This window comes from Oncorhynchus clarkii, chromosome 6 (assembly GCF_045791955.1).
Source record: "Oncorhynchus clarkii lewisi isolate Uvic-CL-2024 chromosome 6, UVic_Ocla_1.0, whole genome shotgun sequence".
NCBI classification, from domain to species: domain Eukaryota; kingdom Metazoa; phylum Chordata; class Actinopteri; order Salmoniformes; family Salmonidae; genus Oncorhynchus; species Oncorhynchus clarkii.
Window position 1 is genome coordinate 26,681,652 of NC_092152.1, and position 17,242 is coordinate 26,698,893.

Genomic DNA, 17,242 nt, shown 5'->3' on the forward strand with positions numbered 1-17,242 from the left:
TTGTCTGAAACAATGCAACTTCCTTTAATTAGAAAGGACAAGCAAAGTCGATTGACATGAGCGCATGAACTGGCGTTCCATGTTTGACCAATTAACCTGCATTTGTTTATTATAGCAGTGCAAGTGGTGACATTACATTGATATGAACTGGTAATAAATCTGAAATAAGCAAGATCTTTTCTCAGATAAAATATTTTTCTCAAAACACACACTGCATTATAAGTATCTTTTGAACAATTAATTATTACAGATACAACCCCTGTATGCCAGTCTAGACTTAGGTGTGGAAATGATCCTTTCATGTATGAGTGGTGACTAATGAGAGTAATGAGGAAAAGGCCCACACACTAATATCCATGTACCACCTCTATTGGTGGTATAGGAACAATCTACTGTCAGGTTTAAATTTGTTACACCTTTGATGATTGAAACCACTTGTGTATTTAGTAATATACATCGTGTGTGGAAGCCTTATGGATTAAATGCTGTTATGTTTCATCAAACAATATGACAGTCAGGTGTGCATGTTGATTTAATTAATTCAGGGATGTATTGTGCATATTCTGTTTAATTTAATGTAATATAAATTCAATTAGATTGCTTTTAAAATTACGAAGGAAGCCATTCACTCATACGCATAGCCATGTGGCCAAGTAGCAGTTTGTCCATGTAGGTAGAAATTAACACATACAGTGCATTCAGACCCCTTCCCTTTTTCACATTTTTACGTTACAGCCTTATTCTAAAATGGATTCAATTATTTTCCCCCTCAATCTAAACACAATGCCCCATAATAACAGCCAAAACAGGTTTAGAAATGTTTGCAAATGTATTAAAAAATACATCTGAAATACCTTTACATAAGTATTCAGACCCTTTGCTATGAGACTTGAAATTGAGATCAAGTGCATCCTGTTTCCATTGATCATCCATGAGATGTTTGTACAACTTGATAGTTGTATCCACCTGTAGTGAATTCAATTGATTGTACATGATTTGGAAAGGCACACACCTGGCTATATGGAGGTCCCACAGTTGACAGTGCATGTCAGAGCAAAAACCAAGCCATGAGGTCGAAGGAATTGTCCGTAGAGCTCCGAGAGGGGATTGTGACAAGGCACAGATCTGTGGAAGGGTACCCAAAAAAATTCTGCAGCATTGCAGGTCCTCAAGAACACTGGCCTCCATTCTTAAATGGAAGAAGTTTGGAACCACCAAGACAGTTCATAGAACTGGCAGCCCAGCCAAACTGAGCAATCAGGGGAGAAGGGCCTTGGTTAGGGAGGTGACCAAAAACCAGATAGTCATTCTGACAGCTCCTATGTGGAGAACCTTCCAGAAGGACAACAATCTCAACAGCACTCCACCAACCAGGCCTTTATGCTCATGGCCAGATAGAAGCCACTCAGTAAAAAGCACGATAGCCAACTTGGAGTTTGCCAAAAGACACCCAAAAGGACTCCGACCATGAGAAACAAGATTCTCTGGTCTGATGAAACCAAGATTGAAATCCTTGGCCTGAATGCCAAGCGTCTGGAGGAAACCTGGCACCATCCCTACAGTGAAGCATGTCGGCAGCATCATGCTGTGGGGATGTTTTTCAGCGGCAGGGACTGGGTGACTAGTCAGGATCAATGGAAAGATGAATGGAGCAAAATACAGAGATCCTTGAAAGCCTGCTCCAGAGCCCTCAGGACCTCAGACTGTGCAGCGACTCTCCCCATCCAATCTGACAGAGTTGGAAAGGATCTGCAGAGAAGAATGGGAGAAACTCCCCAAATACAGGTGTGCCAAGCTTGTAGCATCATACCCAAGACTTAAGGCTGTAATTGCTGCCAAGGGTGCTTCAAAGTACTGAGTAAAGGGTCTGAATACTTATGTAAATGTGATTTCAGTTAATTTTTTATAAAATGTGCAACAAAAAATCTAAAAACCTGTTTTTGCTTTGTCATTATGGGGGTATTGTGTGTAGATTGAGGGGGAAACTATTTAATCCATTTTAGAATAAGGCTGTAACGTAACAAAATGTGGAAAAAGTCGAGGGGGTCTGAATATTTTCTGAATGCATTGTACCACTTCTTTCAACATCAGAACATCTGCTGTAAGCCAATCGAGATGTCTGAAATCCCCAAACCTCTCCTCTGTTGCCATGGGTTAAAAGAGGTATTTATCCCTCAGAGTATAATAGAAACATGAACTAATGGGATGAACCAAGAATGATCTGTTCCTTACAAAACAGTGTTTCGGCATACACAGAGAAAAACGTAAGCATTCATTTAGAGACAGCATGCTGAGGCTAAGAGGACAGACATCTTAATATAGTACTTTTCTATTTACACTATTTCCTCTAAACCTCAACTGCTAAGTAACTTGGTAAAAGGGTTGACTTGACATTGTTTAAATTATTCAAGTCAGAGATAACAGCAATAAACCTTGCTTGCAACAATCTACAACCTTTCACCGATATTCAGATCAATGCAAAGTGGTTCATTTGACCATATTATTGATTTAGTGCGTCACTGTTTGAAAATATGGAGAGACGGTACTGTTACATCTACCCAGTCGCTGTCTAGGTTCAATAAACATCTGCCAATTAATGTGAAACACCTCTGCCACTGCCTATTCTTTCTACTTTTCATGCATCAAGATGGATTAGTGTCAAGTACTCTATCACCCACCTTCCTCTTCTGTTGACAATGTTTTACAATGCATTTCTGTTATCCGTTTTCACCATTCAAAAACCACATTGGAGTGAATTGCGATTAATTTCTCATTTTAATGTCAGATTTTCATCAAATTGGAAAAACTATCAAACAAGGCTGAAAGTTCTTGCTACTAGAATCAATATCACAAACAAAACATGTTCAAGGAAAAGACCAAGCATCTTTCAGTTTGTATTTTGGATTATCAAAGAAAAAAAATGAAACCAATGATAATGCACATACTTCTTCTGCGTTAGATACAGGATGGACTTGACAATATTAAATGAAAGCTATGACAGCCTTTGGCATCTCATGAATGATAATAAGTTAATCAATGCCAATTACAAGCTAAAGGTATGCATACAATGGGAGTTACTTTGAGTTGGCACAAACCAAGAACAGAGGCACAAAAAACAATCCCACTCAAAAAAAAGAACCCTACTACAATCATCACATCTATCCCCATTGTCCACTCACCCTTCCCCCCCAAAGTTAAAAAACAAAACCCTAAATAACCAAGCAGGGGTGGAGTGCTGGTTCTGTAAAGATACTTTCTCAGGAGTTCCTATTGCACGCTATGTGAGAATAATTACTTAGTGTATGAAAAAAAAAAAAAAGCTTTTTACTATTGCAAAAAAAAGAAAAAAGGGTCCTTTATCAGATTTCATAAAATTATTTCAGTACCAAATAGGTCATTGTTAAAGATGTATCTAAAAATCATTACTTGCATATGGTCCGCTTTATGGAAATGTATGCCTATGGGGAATGGAAACATATTTCATGCATACACAAAATGTTCACCGGAGGACATGTCAAAACCAGGACTTATCAGGAATGGAGATATGAGTGCATGAAACTGTTTGTGTTAGTTAAACTTGTCCAATAGTTGAGAAATCACTGTGCGTGTTACCTTTGTAATGAAAGCGCTGAGATTAAAATAAATCTATATTTGGCACTATGCAGTAGTAATTTTGTGTACCAAAAGGAAACAAAACTGAATTATTTGTGGCCAGTTATAACATCATTCCACCAATACATCCTACTCTGTATGGTGGCTGGGACCTATACACTGAGGGCGTGTTACCACACAGGAAAACTTACATTCAAAAGGTTTATAGAATCAGCTTGGAGAAAATAAATTAGATATGAAAAACAAAAGGAAGAATGTGTGGCATTGACACATTAGTTGTTGAACAACAGGCAGGTTGTGTATATTGGTATCAACTACTGTACATAAAGTCTTCATTCAAACTTTCCCTTACCCCGTACTTTAACCTGTACTGCATTTAGATGTACTATTCTTTCTGCATCTACTGGGATGTTTTCCTATTAATCAATGGAAATCTGCAGTAGCTACTAGCATCACTATTCACACCCTTTCACCAAGAGACCACCTTCAGAGAAAATTATTTGGGGCTACTAAATGACACAAATTAGGTATAACAAGAATAGGCTAGAATTACAAGCAAACTTATCCTGAATTGATAAGTCTGGGCTGAATATTATTCCAAACCATAATAAAATAACAAATCTGAACAACAATACCACTTGATTCACAGTTACTGCAATTCTCAATGCCAATTGAAAGACGTACTGCAGATATGTAGCTTATTTTGGTTCAGGTAAAAGTCACCATGAAATTTACTGACTTGGAGTAGGGAGCAGTCGAGGAATTCTTGATTTCTCAAAGCACAATCTCTAGGTCTAAGCCAAGTAATCTGTGTAGAAATCTAAGAGAAATTCCCAAACCCTCAGGCCCTGTGCCATCCAATACCAGTTACAGTGTTTGTGCAGTACAGTATAAACAGCTTTTGAGGAATAATTTTGTCCAGAAGTACATCACTCAGATTCAGGTAGGTGCTGTTAACTATTATGTGCTGCTAGTGGTCATTACTGTTCAAAGCCAATCTGTGTCAAAAGGTAAAAAGTTCCCAGTCATTTATGAATTATGAACCCTCCAAAAGCACGCTACATCAAAAAACGTGGGTAAGTCATTGTTAGATAGTGGTACAAATAACTAAAAAGGGGGAAAAAACAGTTGAAATGAGCTAGCTAGGCATACAATGGATGCAGAGGAAAAGAGGACATTTAAGCACATGAAGACATTGTAACAACTAGTCAACAGGATAATTTTGATGCGACTTCCAGATACTGCTTCACTTTGGGTTTAGAAAGAGCTGGTGGAAGGCGTGGGGAGTCTCTTCCCAATGTAGACCCTAAGGAGACAATAAGTACAGCATGACAATGCTGAGCGATTAACTGACAGTTGTTTTTAACAGCTAATTGAGCGACGACGGTTCATTTTATTCAGTTTTTCCTTCTGTGAGTTCAATGCGCACATTGAACATTTTCTCTAGAGATAAATCAGACCCAGCCTGAACTGTGTGATGTAGTAGGGAGTTGTAGTTTCCAAAAGGCCAATATTCCACATTGTTTAGTGCAAAAACATGGTAATCAACTACAATGACCGTAATCCATTGCGCATCTATCTACCTTGTCCAGTCTCTTATGCCTGCTACAGAAGAGGCAGAAGAATGCACGATCGTGAGGGGATATAGAGAGCAGCTGTTGCTTTGAAAATACATGATCTAAGTGATTGATAGCTTGGTATTCAGCAGTCATAAAAGTATGCCTTATTTAAGAAATACAAAAGTGATTTTGTCAGACAGCATATGCAGCAGCTCTAGAGAAATAAGATTACTTTATTATATCATTCCAAGTTATCAAATAAAACTAATGTAATACACAACTAATGTAATGTGAAAAATTATGGTTAAGTAATAATGGGCAGTCACTACCATGGGACTTTTAATTGTTTTATTGTGATAGGGCAAAATCAAAAAACGTATAATCGAACAGATCACAAAAAAGCACTAATCGCTCAGCACTAATGACAATGATTCAACAGCAGACAATCTACAAATACTCACATATCCATTTGATTTGCTAGTTGTGTAAGATGGAACAGTCACTCACCCAATGCCAAGGGCAAGAATGTGAGATAGCAGTAAGGAAGGGATGAAGACTTTGAGGAAGTCAGCAGAGAAGATACCCCCTTTCTTCATGGCTCCACTATTTCTCATGCTTAGGGATACTGAGCGTCTGGGGTGACGGAAGTGGAACTCCCTACAAAAAAATAAATAAATAAATCACTGAACATGTTCACCATCTTGAAACAAATTGCATTGTTATCCCACAGAAAACTGACATTTGTCTATTTTTGCTATGATTTAGGCTAGCAGTTTTGTGTTAGAACAGGGGTGGGAAAACTTTAAAGGCTTGAAGGCCACATAGGGATTTTGAAAGGGCCGCACATTTTCTATGTTTATACTTTATATCTCCCTCCGGCTGGATTGAATGGGCTCGCGGGCCGGATCGTAGTTTGCCCAACACTGTGTTAGAGTGTGCCGTGTGTCTCCTTACTTGGGTGGAACGTTTTCAGGCCGACTGGACCAATCTGCAACTTTGTTCATCAATATATCCTCTTTGTTTTTCTCTGGACCTTCCTCCTCTAACTGCAGATGGGGGGAGAGAGAGAGCACATGTGAACAGAGAATTACTGTATGCCTATAGTGTAACAGTGTAGACAGGGGCATTGATGGAGGAAGAGAGACATGAGGGCAGGCTGGGTTGTTGTACCTGGCTTCCTCTCCGACTGGACATCTCCACATCAAACGTGATTTGGCCGTCATCCTGATCTGGACTGGGAGGTCTGTGAGGACTGAGGTGCAACACAGGAGGAAATGAATACACAAATTATACAAACACCTCAACATGGAGGACAGAGTTTAGGGAGTACACTAAAAACATGACACTCCCTTACCTGTCGCAGGAGGAGCTGCTCTGGCTGGACTCGTGCTGAGCATCCAGCAGGATCTTCTCCATGTCTCCATTGTGGATAGAGGAGGATGAGGGCACATGCTCCAGTGCCGCTGTCAGACTCTCCTCCACCTCCTCTGGCACCACCTCCAGGGCCTGAGGGGCCTGACTCTCCCCCTCATTCCCGTTCCCCGGGGCAGGAGAGGGTGTGGTGGCGTTTGGCAGCAGGGCTTGGTTCCTGTTGTTTCCATTCATCTCCAGCTCCACCCATGACCCTGAAAACAAAGATGGCAGTGGGGTTTAGAGGAAGTATGTGTATTAGTACAAATGTTAGTGACATAAGTCTAATGGTAAAGATGAAGTGACATTCTCAAATTCGATGCATGGCTTACTGCACCGTCACCAAAAACATTGCATTTTGAAAAGAGAACTTGCAGCTACTATTGTAATTCAAATGAGCAAGCTGGAGAATGAAGGCAGTGGTACTTGGGGAAAACACCAAATAGCTGCTGTAAGTGCTTGCAATTAGCTACAAAGTCAACAAAGAGAGAAGTCATCATGACACAAAAAGACTCACTGAGCCCGAAGAGAGATCCAGACATTTACATTTCATCTTAGTCTACAGCAGAGAGCCCCTGGCAGAGGAATGCATCCCTTCTACCGTTTAGGACCTTTTATATCAGATGCATGAGACATGTCTGTGCTTGGTCTGGCCTTGTTTGTCTCAGCCACTCACAGTATGTGTAATGAAGTCACTGTATGGAACATACAGCAGTGCATGTTAACAAGGAGAGTCAGTGGATAGCCACCCTATGCTGCCGAGGATTAGGCCTAACTCCATATACATGAAAGCAGAATAATTTTGTAAAACAAAAAATAGACATGCATGCATGGGTTTTAGATGTTAAGGACACCAATAGAGGATCTTTGTAGACCTAAGGTTGCATGTGCATGTTACTGAAATGATTGCCTTCATTAACAAAAACAAACATACATTACATGACCAAAAGTATGTGGACACCTGCTCAAACATCTCATTCCAAAATCATGGGCATTAATATGGAGTTGGTCCCCCCTTCGCTGCTATAACAGCCTCAACTATTCTGGGAAAGCTTTCCACTAGACGTTGGAACATTGCTGCACGGACTTGCTTCCATTTAGCCACAAGAGCATTAGTAAAGTTGGGCACTGATGTTGGGCGATTAGGCCTGGCTCATCGTCAGCATTCCAATTCCTCCCAAAGGTGTTCGATGGGATTGAGGTCAGGGCTCTGTGCAGGCCAGTCAAGTTCTTCCACAACCAATCTCAACAAACCATTTCTGTATGGACCTCGCTTTGTGCACGGGGGCATTGTCATGCTGAAACGGGAAAGGGCATTCGCCAAACTTTACAGTTGGCACTATGCATTCGGACAGGTAGCGTTCTCCTGGCATCCACCAAACCCAGATTCATCCTTCGGACTACCAGATGGTGATGAGTGAAACATCACTCCAGAGAACGCATTTCCACTGCTCCAGAGTCCAATGGCGGCAAGCTTTACACCACTACAGCCGACGCTTGGCATTGCACATGGTGAACTTGGGCTTGTTTGCGGCTGCCTGGCCATGGAAACCCATTTCATGAAGCTCCCAACGAACAGTTGTTGTGCTGACGTTGCTTCCAGAGGCAGTTTGTAACTCGGTAGTGAGTGTTGCAACTGAGGACAGACGATTTTTATGTGCTTCAGCACTCAGTGGTCCAGCTGTGAGCTTGTGTGGCCTACCACTTCGTGAGTAAGCCGTTGTTGCTCTTAGATGTTTCAACTTCACAATAACAGCACTTACAGTTGACCGGGGAAGCTCTAGCAGGGCAGAAATCTGATGAACTGACTTGTTGAAAAGGTGGCATAGGACGGTGCCACGTTGAAAGCGACTGAGCTCTTCAGTAAAGCCATTGGCAGTACAATGTTTGTCTATGGAGATGGCATACAGCCATGCAACAGGTGTGGCTGAAAAAGCCAAATCCACTTATTTGAAAGGGTGTCCACATACTTTTGTATATATAGTATAGCAGACTTCAGTAGATTTCAGTTTAGAAAAAGGTACTGGACTCAAAGTCTAGTATGCTTTAAGCCGCAACTGGAACAAAGCATGCTCTCAGTCTTTGCTCACAGTCATAAAAAAGCACCCACGGCTATTAAGCAAAACATTCCTGACTTCCTCTCTTGGGGACATCAATTGGGCTTGTAATGGGGTAATCTCGTCCACCAGCCAGCTCTCCCTCTAATTCGAGCCTGGGGACAAGGTTAGTAGGGGTGGCCTGAATGCCACTGTCAGTGAGGTTATGTGGTTCCATTGCCAATCTGGGCCCTTACATAATGTGCATATTCTATAAAACATAGACATAGCATAGAGATGTTATGTCTATCCATCATCTGAAAAAGTATGCCTCTTATTCATAATTTTGCTTCATTTCATTGCTTCTCTATAAATAAACACTATCCAGATGATAGCCTACATTTCATAATGATAGTGCTACTGCCTCTAACAGCAGGCTGCCTGAATGGAATCCAAACTGCTCCCATGTACGGGTAGGAGGGAGGGGAGTTATGCAATCTCTGCAACCAAGCTAAGCATCGAATCCAGGGCCATCAAATCCAGGGCCTGACTATTTAGCCAGTTACGCCTGAGCAACATTCAACTAACTAAACCTCTTCTAGGACTTTCCCTGTGCATTCTACCAGAAATCCACTCTGCATCTCCATACTGTAAAAAAAGGGACAAAAAGGAACAGAAAGTACTATACAAGGACACCGATAATACCAACCTATACCATCTTAATCTTGTGCTTTTGCCTCCAACGTGGACTGTGTGGGCAGTTTAGAAACTGCATCTGATGGTCATGTCAATATTGACTGTTCAGCATACAGTAGCAGTCATTGTGGGTGGAAGTAGACAATATACCTATTGCGTTATCTGCAAGGTTTACTTTTGACAGTTCCTACCCAAACAGATTTACCACCCCTACCAAAAAAAAAACTAACATTTTTATTACTGATTAGATTGAGACATTGAGAAGCCTAATCTAGTATAAATCTTATTATGAGAAAGCCTTGTAAGGATATGGTATGATGACACACTAACCTATCACTAAGTGTTATGGGCAATTGATAGGTGTGGACTTGAGTCGAATGACTTGGACTTGAGTCTGACTTGAGCCACAAATTTGATGATTTGAGAATCAGCATGATATAAAAAATAAAATAACTTGGAGCCTTAATGCTCGGGACTCTTATTTGACTGGAGACTTATCTGGCCAGGTTTTATAATGTTTTGTCACTTACTTTGTGGCATAGAGTCTTCGTGAATTACTCTCCACGCAGCCACTGTATCACACTTGCAAAAAAAACAAAAAAAAGTGAAACACAAACTTGGTCCTCTAATTGGACCAGCAAACTATCAGTCAACACAGATCAGGTGAGCTTGCTCAGTGAAAAGGTTTTGGGTGGGTTGTGAGTGTAGCCTACCATTTGTATTTTATATTTATACCTTCGCTTATTCAACCTGGTCACTAACATAGGCCTACGGAAATGCACCAAATTCTTGTTTCAAAATCATCTAATCTGTGCTTCAGAACCAAAAAGTTGTGCATCTTGACTGTTGACCAATCATCAGCATTGGCGCGCAAAGGCGGGCTCACATATTCAGATTAGTGACCAGAAAGCACTTGTTTAATTTTCTCCGGTTTTGCCTGCCATTAATGTACATTATTCCATATTAAGTACCATTTAGCAATCTGCTACAGACACATCTTTGTCACAACAATAGGCTACCTGGTGATTTCATTGATCATATTTCAGATAGGCCTAGTTTGGGTGGGTTAATTATACACCTCAGTGGTGGTACTGGCTATATTACGTCTAAAGATAGCTGTAACATCACACACCCTTCAAATTCTTTTGAGATGAAGATGTAGCATTCTTGCAAACTAATTAAGATATTTGTGAGGAAGAAAAATGGCTAAAGACACGTCATGCTTTCCATTCAATCCTGCAACATCCGCTTCTTACAAGTATGATCCTGCTTGCTCTGGACTCCAGAGAAGTGACAATGACCATGTTAACATGCAAACCAATATCCCGTTATTATTCGGGATCTCAAGTATTCTGCTTTTGAGTGGACACATGTAAACATCATATCCTTTAAAAAAAAAATTAAAAGCTTGTATCCCGGTTATGAGAACCCGGATAAGATGCCTGGGATATGTTGATCTTAGATGGGATACTGTGGCATGTGAACATTTTATCCTGTTTACTGTTGCTTTACACGGTCTGCGCAGGCTGAGTTTTGCATTTTATGGGTGTTGTGTGATGTTTTCATCTGATTGTCAAACAAATCACTTCAAAAATAACTACCTACCAGTTCAATCCACCATAATTCACTTTGCTGATACTCCGTACTGAACCGCAGAGCATAATTGCTACATTCATCCCTAATTTAGACAAGTTTTGGATTTATTTTATTTTATTTCACCTTTATTCAACCAGGTAGGCCAGTTGAGAACAAGTTTTCATTTACAACTGCGACCATGCCAAGATAAAGCAAAGCAGTGCAACAAAAACAACAGAGTGACACATATACAAACGTACAGTCAATAACACAATAGAAACATATATGTACTGTGTATGCAAATGTAGAAGAGTAGGGAGGTAAGGCAATAAATAGGCCATAGAGGCAAAATAATTACAATGTAGCATTAACACTGGAGTGATAGATGTGTAGATGGTGATGTGCAAGTAGATATACTTGGGTGCAAAAGAGCAAGAGTATAAATAACAATATGGGGATGAGGTAAGTGGGTGTGCTATTTACAGATCGGCTGTCTACAGGTACAGTGCCCAAGCCCCCCCAAGCTGCTCTGACAGCTGATGCAAAAAGTTAGTGAGGGAGATAGGTCTCTCTCACTTCAGTGACTTTTGCAATACATTCCAGTCATTGGCAGCAGAGAACTGGAAAGAAAGGCGGCCAAAGGAAGTGTTGGCTTTGGGGATGAACAGTGAAATATACTTGCTGGAGTCCGTGCTACGGGTTGGTGTTGCTATCGTGACCAGTGAGCTGAGATAAGGCGGGGCTTTACCTAGCAAAGACTTATAGATGACCTGGAGCCAGTATGTTTGGCGAAGAATATGTAGCGAGGGCCAGCCAATGAGAGCATACAGGTCGCATTGGTGGGTAGTATATGGGGCTCTGGTGACAAAACAGATGGCACTGTGATAGACTGCATCCAATTTGCCGAGTAGAGTGCTGAAGGCTATTTTGTAAATGACATCGCCGAAGTCAAGGATCGGTAGGATGATCAGTTTTACGAGGGTATATTTGGCAGCATGAGTGACGGAGGCTTTGTTGCGAAATAGGAAGCCGATTATAGATTTCATTTTGGATTGGAGATGCTTAATGTGAGTCTGGAATGAGAGTTTACAGTCTAACCAGACACCTAGGTATTTGTAGTTGTCCACATATTCTAAGTCAGAACAATCCAGAGGTGTGATGCTAGTCGGGCAGGCAGCAATCGGTTCAAGGGCATGCATTTAGTTTTACTAGCATTTAAAAGCAGTTGGAGGCCATGGAAGGAGTGTTGCATGGCATTGAATCTCATTTGGAGGTTTGTTAACACAGGTTAACACATTCGAAAGCCTTGGCCAGGCCAATGAAGACAACTGCACAGTACTGTCTCTTATCGATGGCGGTTATGATATCGTTTAGGACCTTGAGCGTGGCTGAGGTGCACCCATGACCAGCTTGGAAACCAGATTGCATAGTGGAGAAGGTACGGTGGGATTGAAAATGGTCGTTGATCTGTTTTTAACTTGGCTTTCAAAGATTTTAGAAAGGCAGGGCAGGATGGATATAGGTCTATAAATGTTGGTCTAGAGTGTTTCCCCTTTGAAGAGGGGGATATCAGCGGCATCTTTCCAATCTTTGGGGATCTCAGACGAGAGGTTGAACAGGCTAGTAATAGAGGTTGCAACAATTTCAGTGGATAATTTTAAAAAGGGAGGGTCCAGATTATTTAGCACAGCTGATTTGGAGGGATCCAGATTTTGCAGCTCTTTCAGAACATCAGCTGTCTGGATTTGGGTGAAGGAGAAATGGGGAGGGGGGGGGGGGGGGTTGGGCAAGTTGCTGCAGAGGGTGCTGAGCTGCTGGCCAGGGTAGGGGTAGCCAGGTGGAAAGCATGCCCAACTGTAGAAAAATGCTTATTGAAATAATCCTTATCGTAGATTTATCGGCGGTGACAGTGTTTCCTAGCCTCAGTGCAGTGGGCAGCTGGGAGGAGGTGCTCTTATTCTCCATGGACGTTAGTGACCCAAAACTTTTTAGAATTAGTGCTACAGGATTCACATTTCTGTTTGAAAAAGCTAGCCTTAGCTTTCCTAACTGACTATATTGATTCCTGACTTCCCTGAAAAGTTGCATATCGCAGGAGCTATTCGATGCTAATGCAGAACGCCACAGGATGTTTTTGTGCTGGTCAAGGGCAGTCAAGTCTAGGGTGAACCAAGGGCTGTATCTGTTCTTAGGTCTACATTTTTTTTGACTGGGGCATGCTTATTTAAGATGGAGAGGAAAGCACTTTTAAAGAGAAACCAGGCATCCTCTACTGACGGGATGAGGTCAATATCCTTCCAGGATACCCGGGCCAGGTCGATTAGAAAGACCTGCTCGCTGAAGTGTTTTAGGGAGCGTTTGACAGTGATGAGGTGTGGTCATTTGACCGCAGACCCATCATTCACGCAGTCAATGAGGCAGTGATCGCTGAGATCCTGGTTGAAGACGGCAGAGGTGTATTTAGAGGGCAAGTTGGTCAGGATGATATCTAAGAGGGTGCCCATGGTTACGGATTTAGGGTTGTACCTGGTAGGCTCCTTAATAATTTGTGTGAGATTGAGGGCATCTATCTTAGATTGTAGGACGGCCGGGGTGTTAAGCATATCCCAGTTTAGGTCACCTAACAGTACGAACTCTGAAGATAGATGGGGGGCAATCAATTCACATATGGTGTCCAGGGCACAGCTGGGTGCTGAAGGAGGTCTATAACAAGCCGCAAAAGTAGAAGCTCGAATTCTTTGGGCACAGACCTGGATAGCATGACTGAACCCTGCAGGCTCTCTCTGCAGTAGATTGCAACTCCGCCCCCTTTGGCAGTTCTATCTTGTCGGAAAATGTTGTAGTTGGGGATGGAAATTTCAGGATTTTTGGTGGCCTTCATAAGCCAGGATTCAGATACGGCTAGGACATCAGGGTCGGCGGTGTGTGCTAAAGCATTGAATAAAACAAACTTAGGGAGGAGGCTTCTAATGTTAACATGCATGAAACCAAGGCTTTTACAGTTAGAGAAGTCAACAAATGAGAGCGCCTGGGGAATGGAAGTGGTGCTGAGGGCTGCAGGGCCTGGGTTAACCTCTACATCACCAGAGGAACAGAGGAGGAGGAGGATAAGGTTATAAGAACTTATAACTTACATTTGTTTATCAACTATAGTTTGATACACGCAGCTTCTCTTCTATTATAACTTGTTGCCCCAGAAGACTAAATAAAGTAGTGCTTACCAGAATAATGTCTTACAACGATAGAATAAATGCATTAGTAATCTAGTTAACACCAGTGAAGTTGTCTGTTTTGTTTAGGGACCGGTGAGAAAAAGCAATAACTCAAAAACAATAACGTTTGAGCTCCCGAGTGGCAAAGCAGTCTAAGACACTGCATCACAGTGCTAGAGGCATCACTACAGACCTTGGTTCAATCCCAGACTATCACAACTGGCCGTGATCGAGAGTCCCATAGAGCGGCGCTGAATTGGCCCAGCGTCGTATGGGCTAGGGGAGGGTTTGGCCGGGTTAGGCCGTCATTGTAAATATCAATTTGTTCTTAATTGACTTGCCAAATAAAGGGTAAATGAATAAAAATGTAATTTAAAAAAAAAAAAACTGTGGAACGATTGGTCCTGTGAGAAATGTCATCAGTTTGACCAGTTTTAAGGAGAAAAACATTTGAGAAAAACATTTCTAATAAAACTTCTGTTTTGTACTGGGTGCATATTTTAAGGTTGAAATTGTCTGCTTGCAGAACAGTGTCAAAGATAATATTACACACACATTCTCTCAAGAGATGCTGAAAGAAATCACATTTCTCCACTCCTGTTCCTGAGACAAAATTAACATTTATTTTATAATTTTACTGCAAGAAAATATATTAGACTACATGTGAGATGTTATAGGCCTACAGTCAGTGTCCATATATCAGTTATTATTCCATTTAACCCATATGAACTTAAATTAGGAATATTCTGTTTATTTGTGGTTAGAGGGATACTCATTGAGCGGGATATCAAAAGGTATGTATGTAAACAGCTTATACAGTATTAGACCTTAAGCGGGATATGAGCTACTATCTGGAATAATGTGTGCATTTAAATATGGTCAACGTGACATGATATCCCTAGTTGATATTGACTGCTTACTTGAATGACTCATCTCAAAATGCGGGTGTAAAACGCTGTTAATTTCAAAATCTTGTTGTTTGAAAATGCATCACTATTTATGGCTGTAATGACAGGCTACATCTGTGCAGTGATTGTGCGTAAGCTTTGAACTACGTCTTTGTGGGGGTCAAAATTAACTAATTAAAATTAGTTAGAAAATCCTTGCGCTAGCAAACAGATTGCTGATTTACTTTACAGCAATAGGACCGGGTGCAGCGTAAACATCAAATTGTATGGAGAGAGGATTGCCATAAATGAATATGCAGATCCAAAAATTGTTCGGTGATCAAGAATATGAACTGTTTACCTTGCAAACTCACCAGCAATGGGGCATCAAGCAACAATTACTAGCATAGGCCTACTGGTATTTTGTTATGTCAAAAGTGCTTGAAATTGAGCATTTACCTACGAAGCTCACATTTGAATTTGTAGTAAAAATGAACAACATAATCAAAAATGTGTTGAAGATAGAATAATGAAAATGGCTGTATGGTTGTCTCAAATAGACAAGCACAGTCGTGAAGAGGGCACGACAACACCTATTCACACTCAGGAGACTGAAAAGATTTGGCATGGTTGCTCAGATCCTCAAAGTTCAACAGCTGCACCATCGAGAGCATCTTGACTGGTTGCATCACCGTCTGGTATGGCAACTGCTCAGCCTCTGACCGCAAGGCACCAGAGGGTAGTGTGAACGGCCCAGTACATCACTGGGGTCAAGCTTCCTGCCACCCAGGACCTCTATACCAGAAGGCCCCAAAAAATTGCCAAGGACTCCAGCCACTCTAGGTCAAAAAGGTTTCTTAATAACAGCTTCAACCCCAAGCCATAAGACTCTTGAACAGTTAATCAAATGGCTATCCGGACTATTTGCATTGACCCCACCCCACATTTTTACGCTGCTGCTACTCTGTTTATTATCGATGCATAGTTACTTTACCTAACATGTACATATTAAATCAATTACCGCGACTAACCGGTGCCCCAGCACATTGACTCTGTCCCGGAACCCCCTGTATATAGCCTCGCTACTGTTATTGTATCGTTGCTCCTTAATAATTAGACCCCCCCCCCCTTTTCTTAAAACTGTATTGTCGGTTAAGGGCTTGTAAGTAGGCATTTCACTGTAAGGTTGTGTTCGGCGCATGTGACAAATACAATTGTATTTGAACAATTCATTGCCTGCATAGCACATTTTTATTGACTTAAGAATTTACATTAAAAAAAAACTTGTGACAACTTGCCCTTAGAATGCACGACTTGTATTTGACCCGTTCTAATTGGAACTCGATTTGTGACTTGCTTGTGACTCGAATAATAGCGAATTGGTCCCACCTCTTGGAACTAAAAAAAATAATATGCACACGTTCCCTGCAGGAAAACGCACATACGTAGACATGCTGTATGCAACGTCTAGAAATGTGTTTCGCATGGCAAAAACGTTGTCTATTGAATGCATTCCATTCGCCTGTGTGTGGATTCAGAAAATCGACAATGCACTGAATGTGTGCAACTCAAACCATAAAAGCGTATGAGTAGCTGGAGTTATGTAAACACATTACATGATTTAAAACAGGGAATTTGTTCGGATTCGACACATTTCATTTATAATTTTCTTTTCAGACATGTTTTGATATGGATTAAGCCCGCCCCAAGACAAACTAGTTCAGTGGTATCCTTCCATGGTTGGTTGAAATCCTGTCACTCAAACATTCAAAGTAAATCAATTGGAGCAATAAGGGTGACGTTTAAACAATATTAAGAGCTCCTCCTGCCCTAAGGAAGCAGAAGAAATTCTAACCTAGGAGGCAACTTTTGCGATGTTTTGTTAAAAACATTTACCATGAAAATAAAGCACATTTGTTGGACATGTATTCAAAACTCTTGATTGTTCGAAAAGGTTGTCGGTGATACTTACCGTTTAGGCTAGGCTCCTCGTTATTGTTTTGCTGAGCAGAAGCAGTGGCGGACATGTTGCCAGCTCCGTCTTTAGCGTTTGTCAACATGACACGCAAGCGACAGCGCGCGCAGGCGTATCATATATGATTGGCTCACCTGAGAAGAGACGTCACTAAATTATTTCACGAACTTTAATTTGTTGTTCAAAATGTGCACCAACTCAAATAAACATTTGTTTGTGATGTGTATTCCTTGCATTTCGCATTTAAATGGTCTTCTCTTGCTTTATTTTCTCAATTTTC

At 41.2% G+C, this 17,242-nt stretch overlaps 1 protein-coding gene across 1 annotated transcript; it reads right to left on the bottom strand.

Annotated features, from left to right (window-relative positions):
- Positions 1-1,880: 1,880 nt before the first annotated feature.
- On the bottom strand, positions 1,881-17,096 carry LOC139410880 (BCL2/adenovirus E1B 19 kDa protein-interacting protein 3-like). The gene is made up of 6 exons (XM_071156499.1): positions 16,960-17,096; positions 6,526-6,796; positions 6,342-6,423; positions 6,126-6,217; positions 5,679-5,828; positions 1,881-4,918 (listed from the first exon to the last, which is right to left on the bottom strand). The coding sequence occupies exons 1-6, from the start codon at positions 17,045-17,047 to the stop codon at positions 4,870-4,872; spliced, it is 732 nt and encodes a 243-aa protein (XP_071012600.1). The 5' UTR covers positions 17,048-17,096; the 3' UTR covers positions 1,881-4,869.
- Between the last annotated feature and the right edge of the window lie 146 nt (positions 17,097-17,242).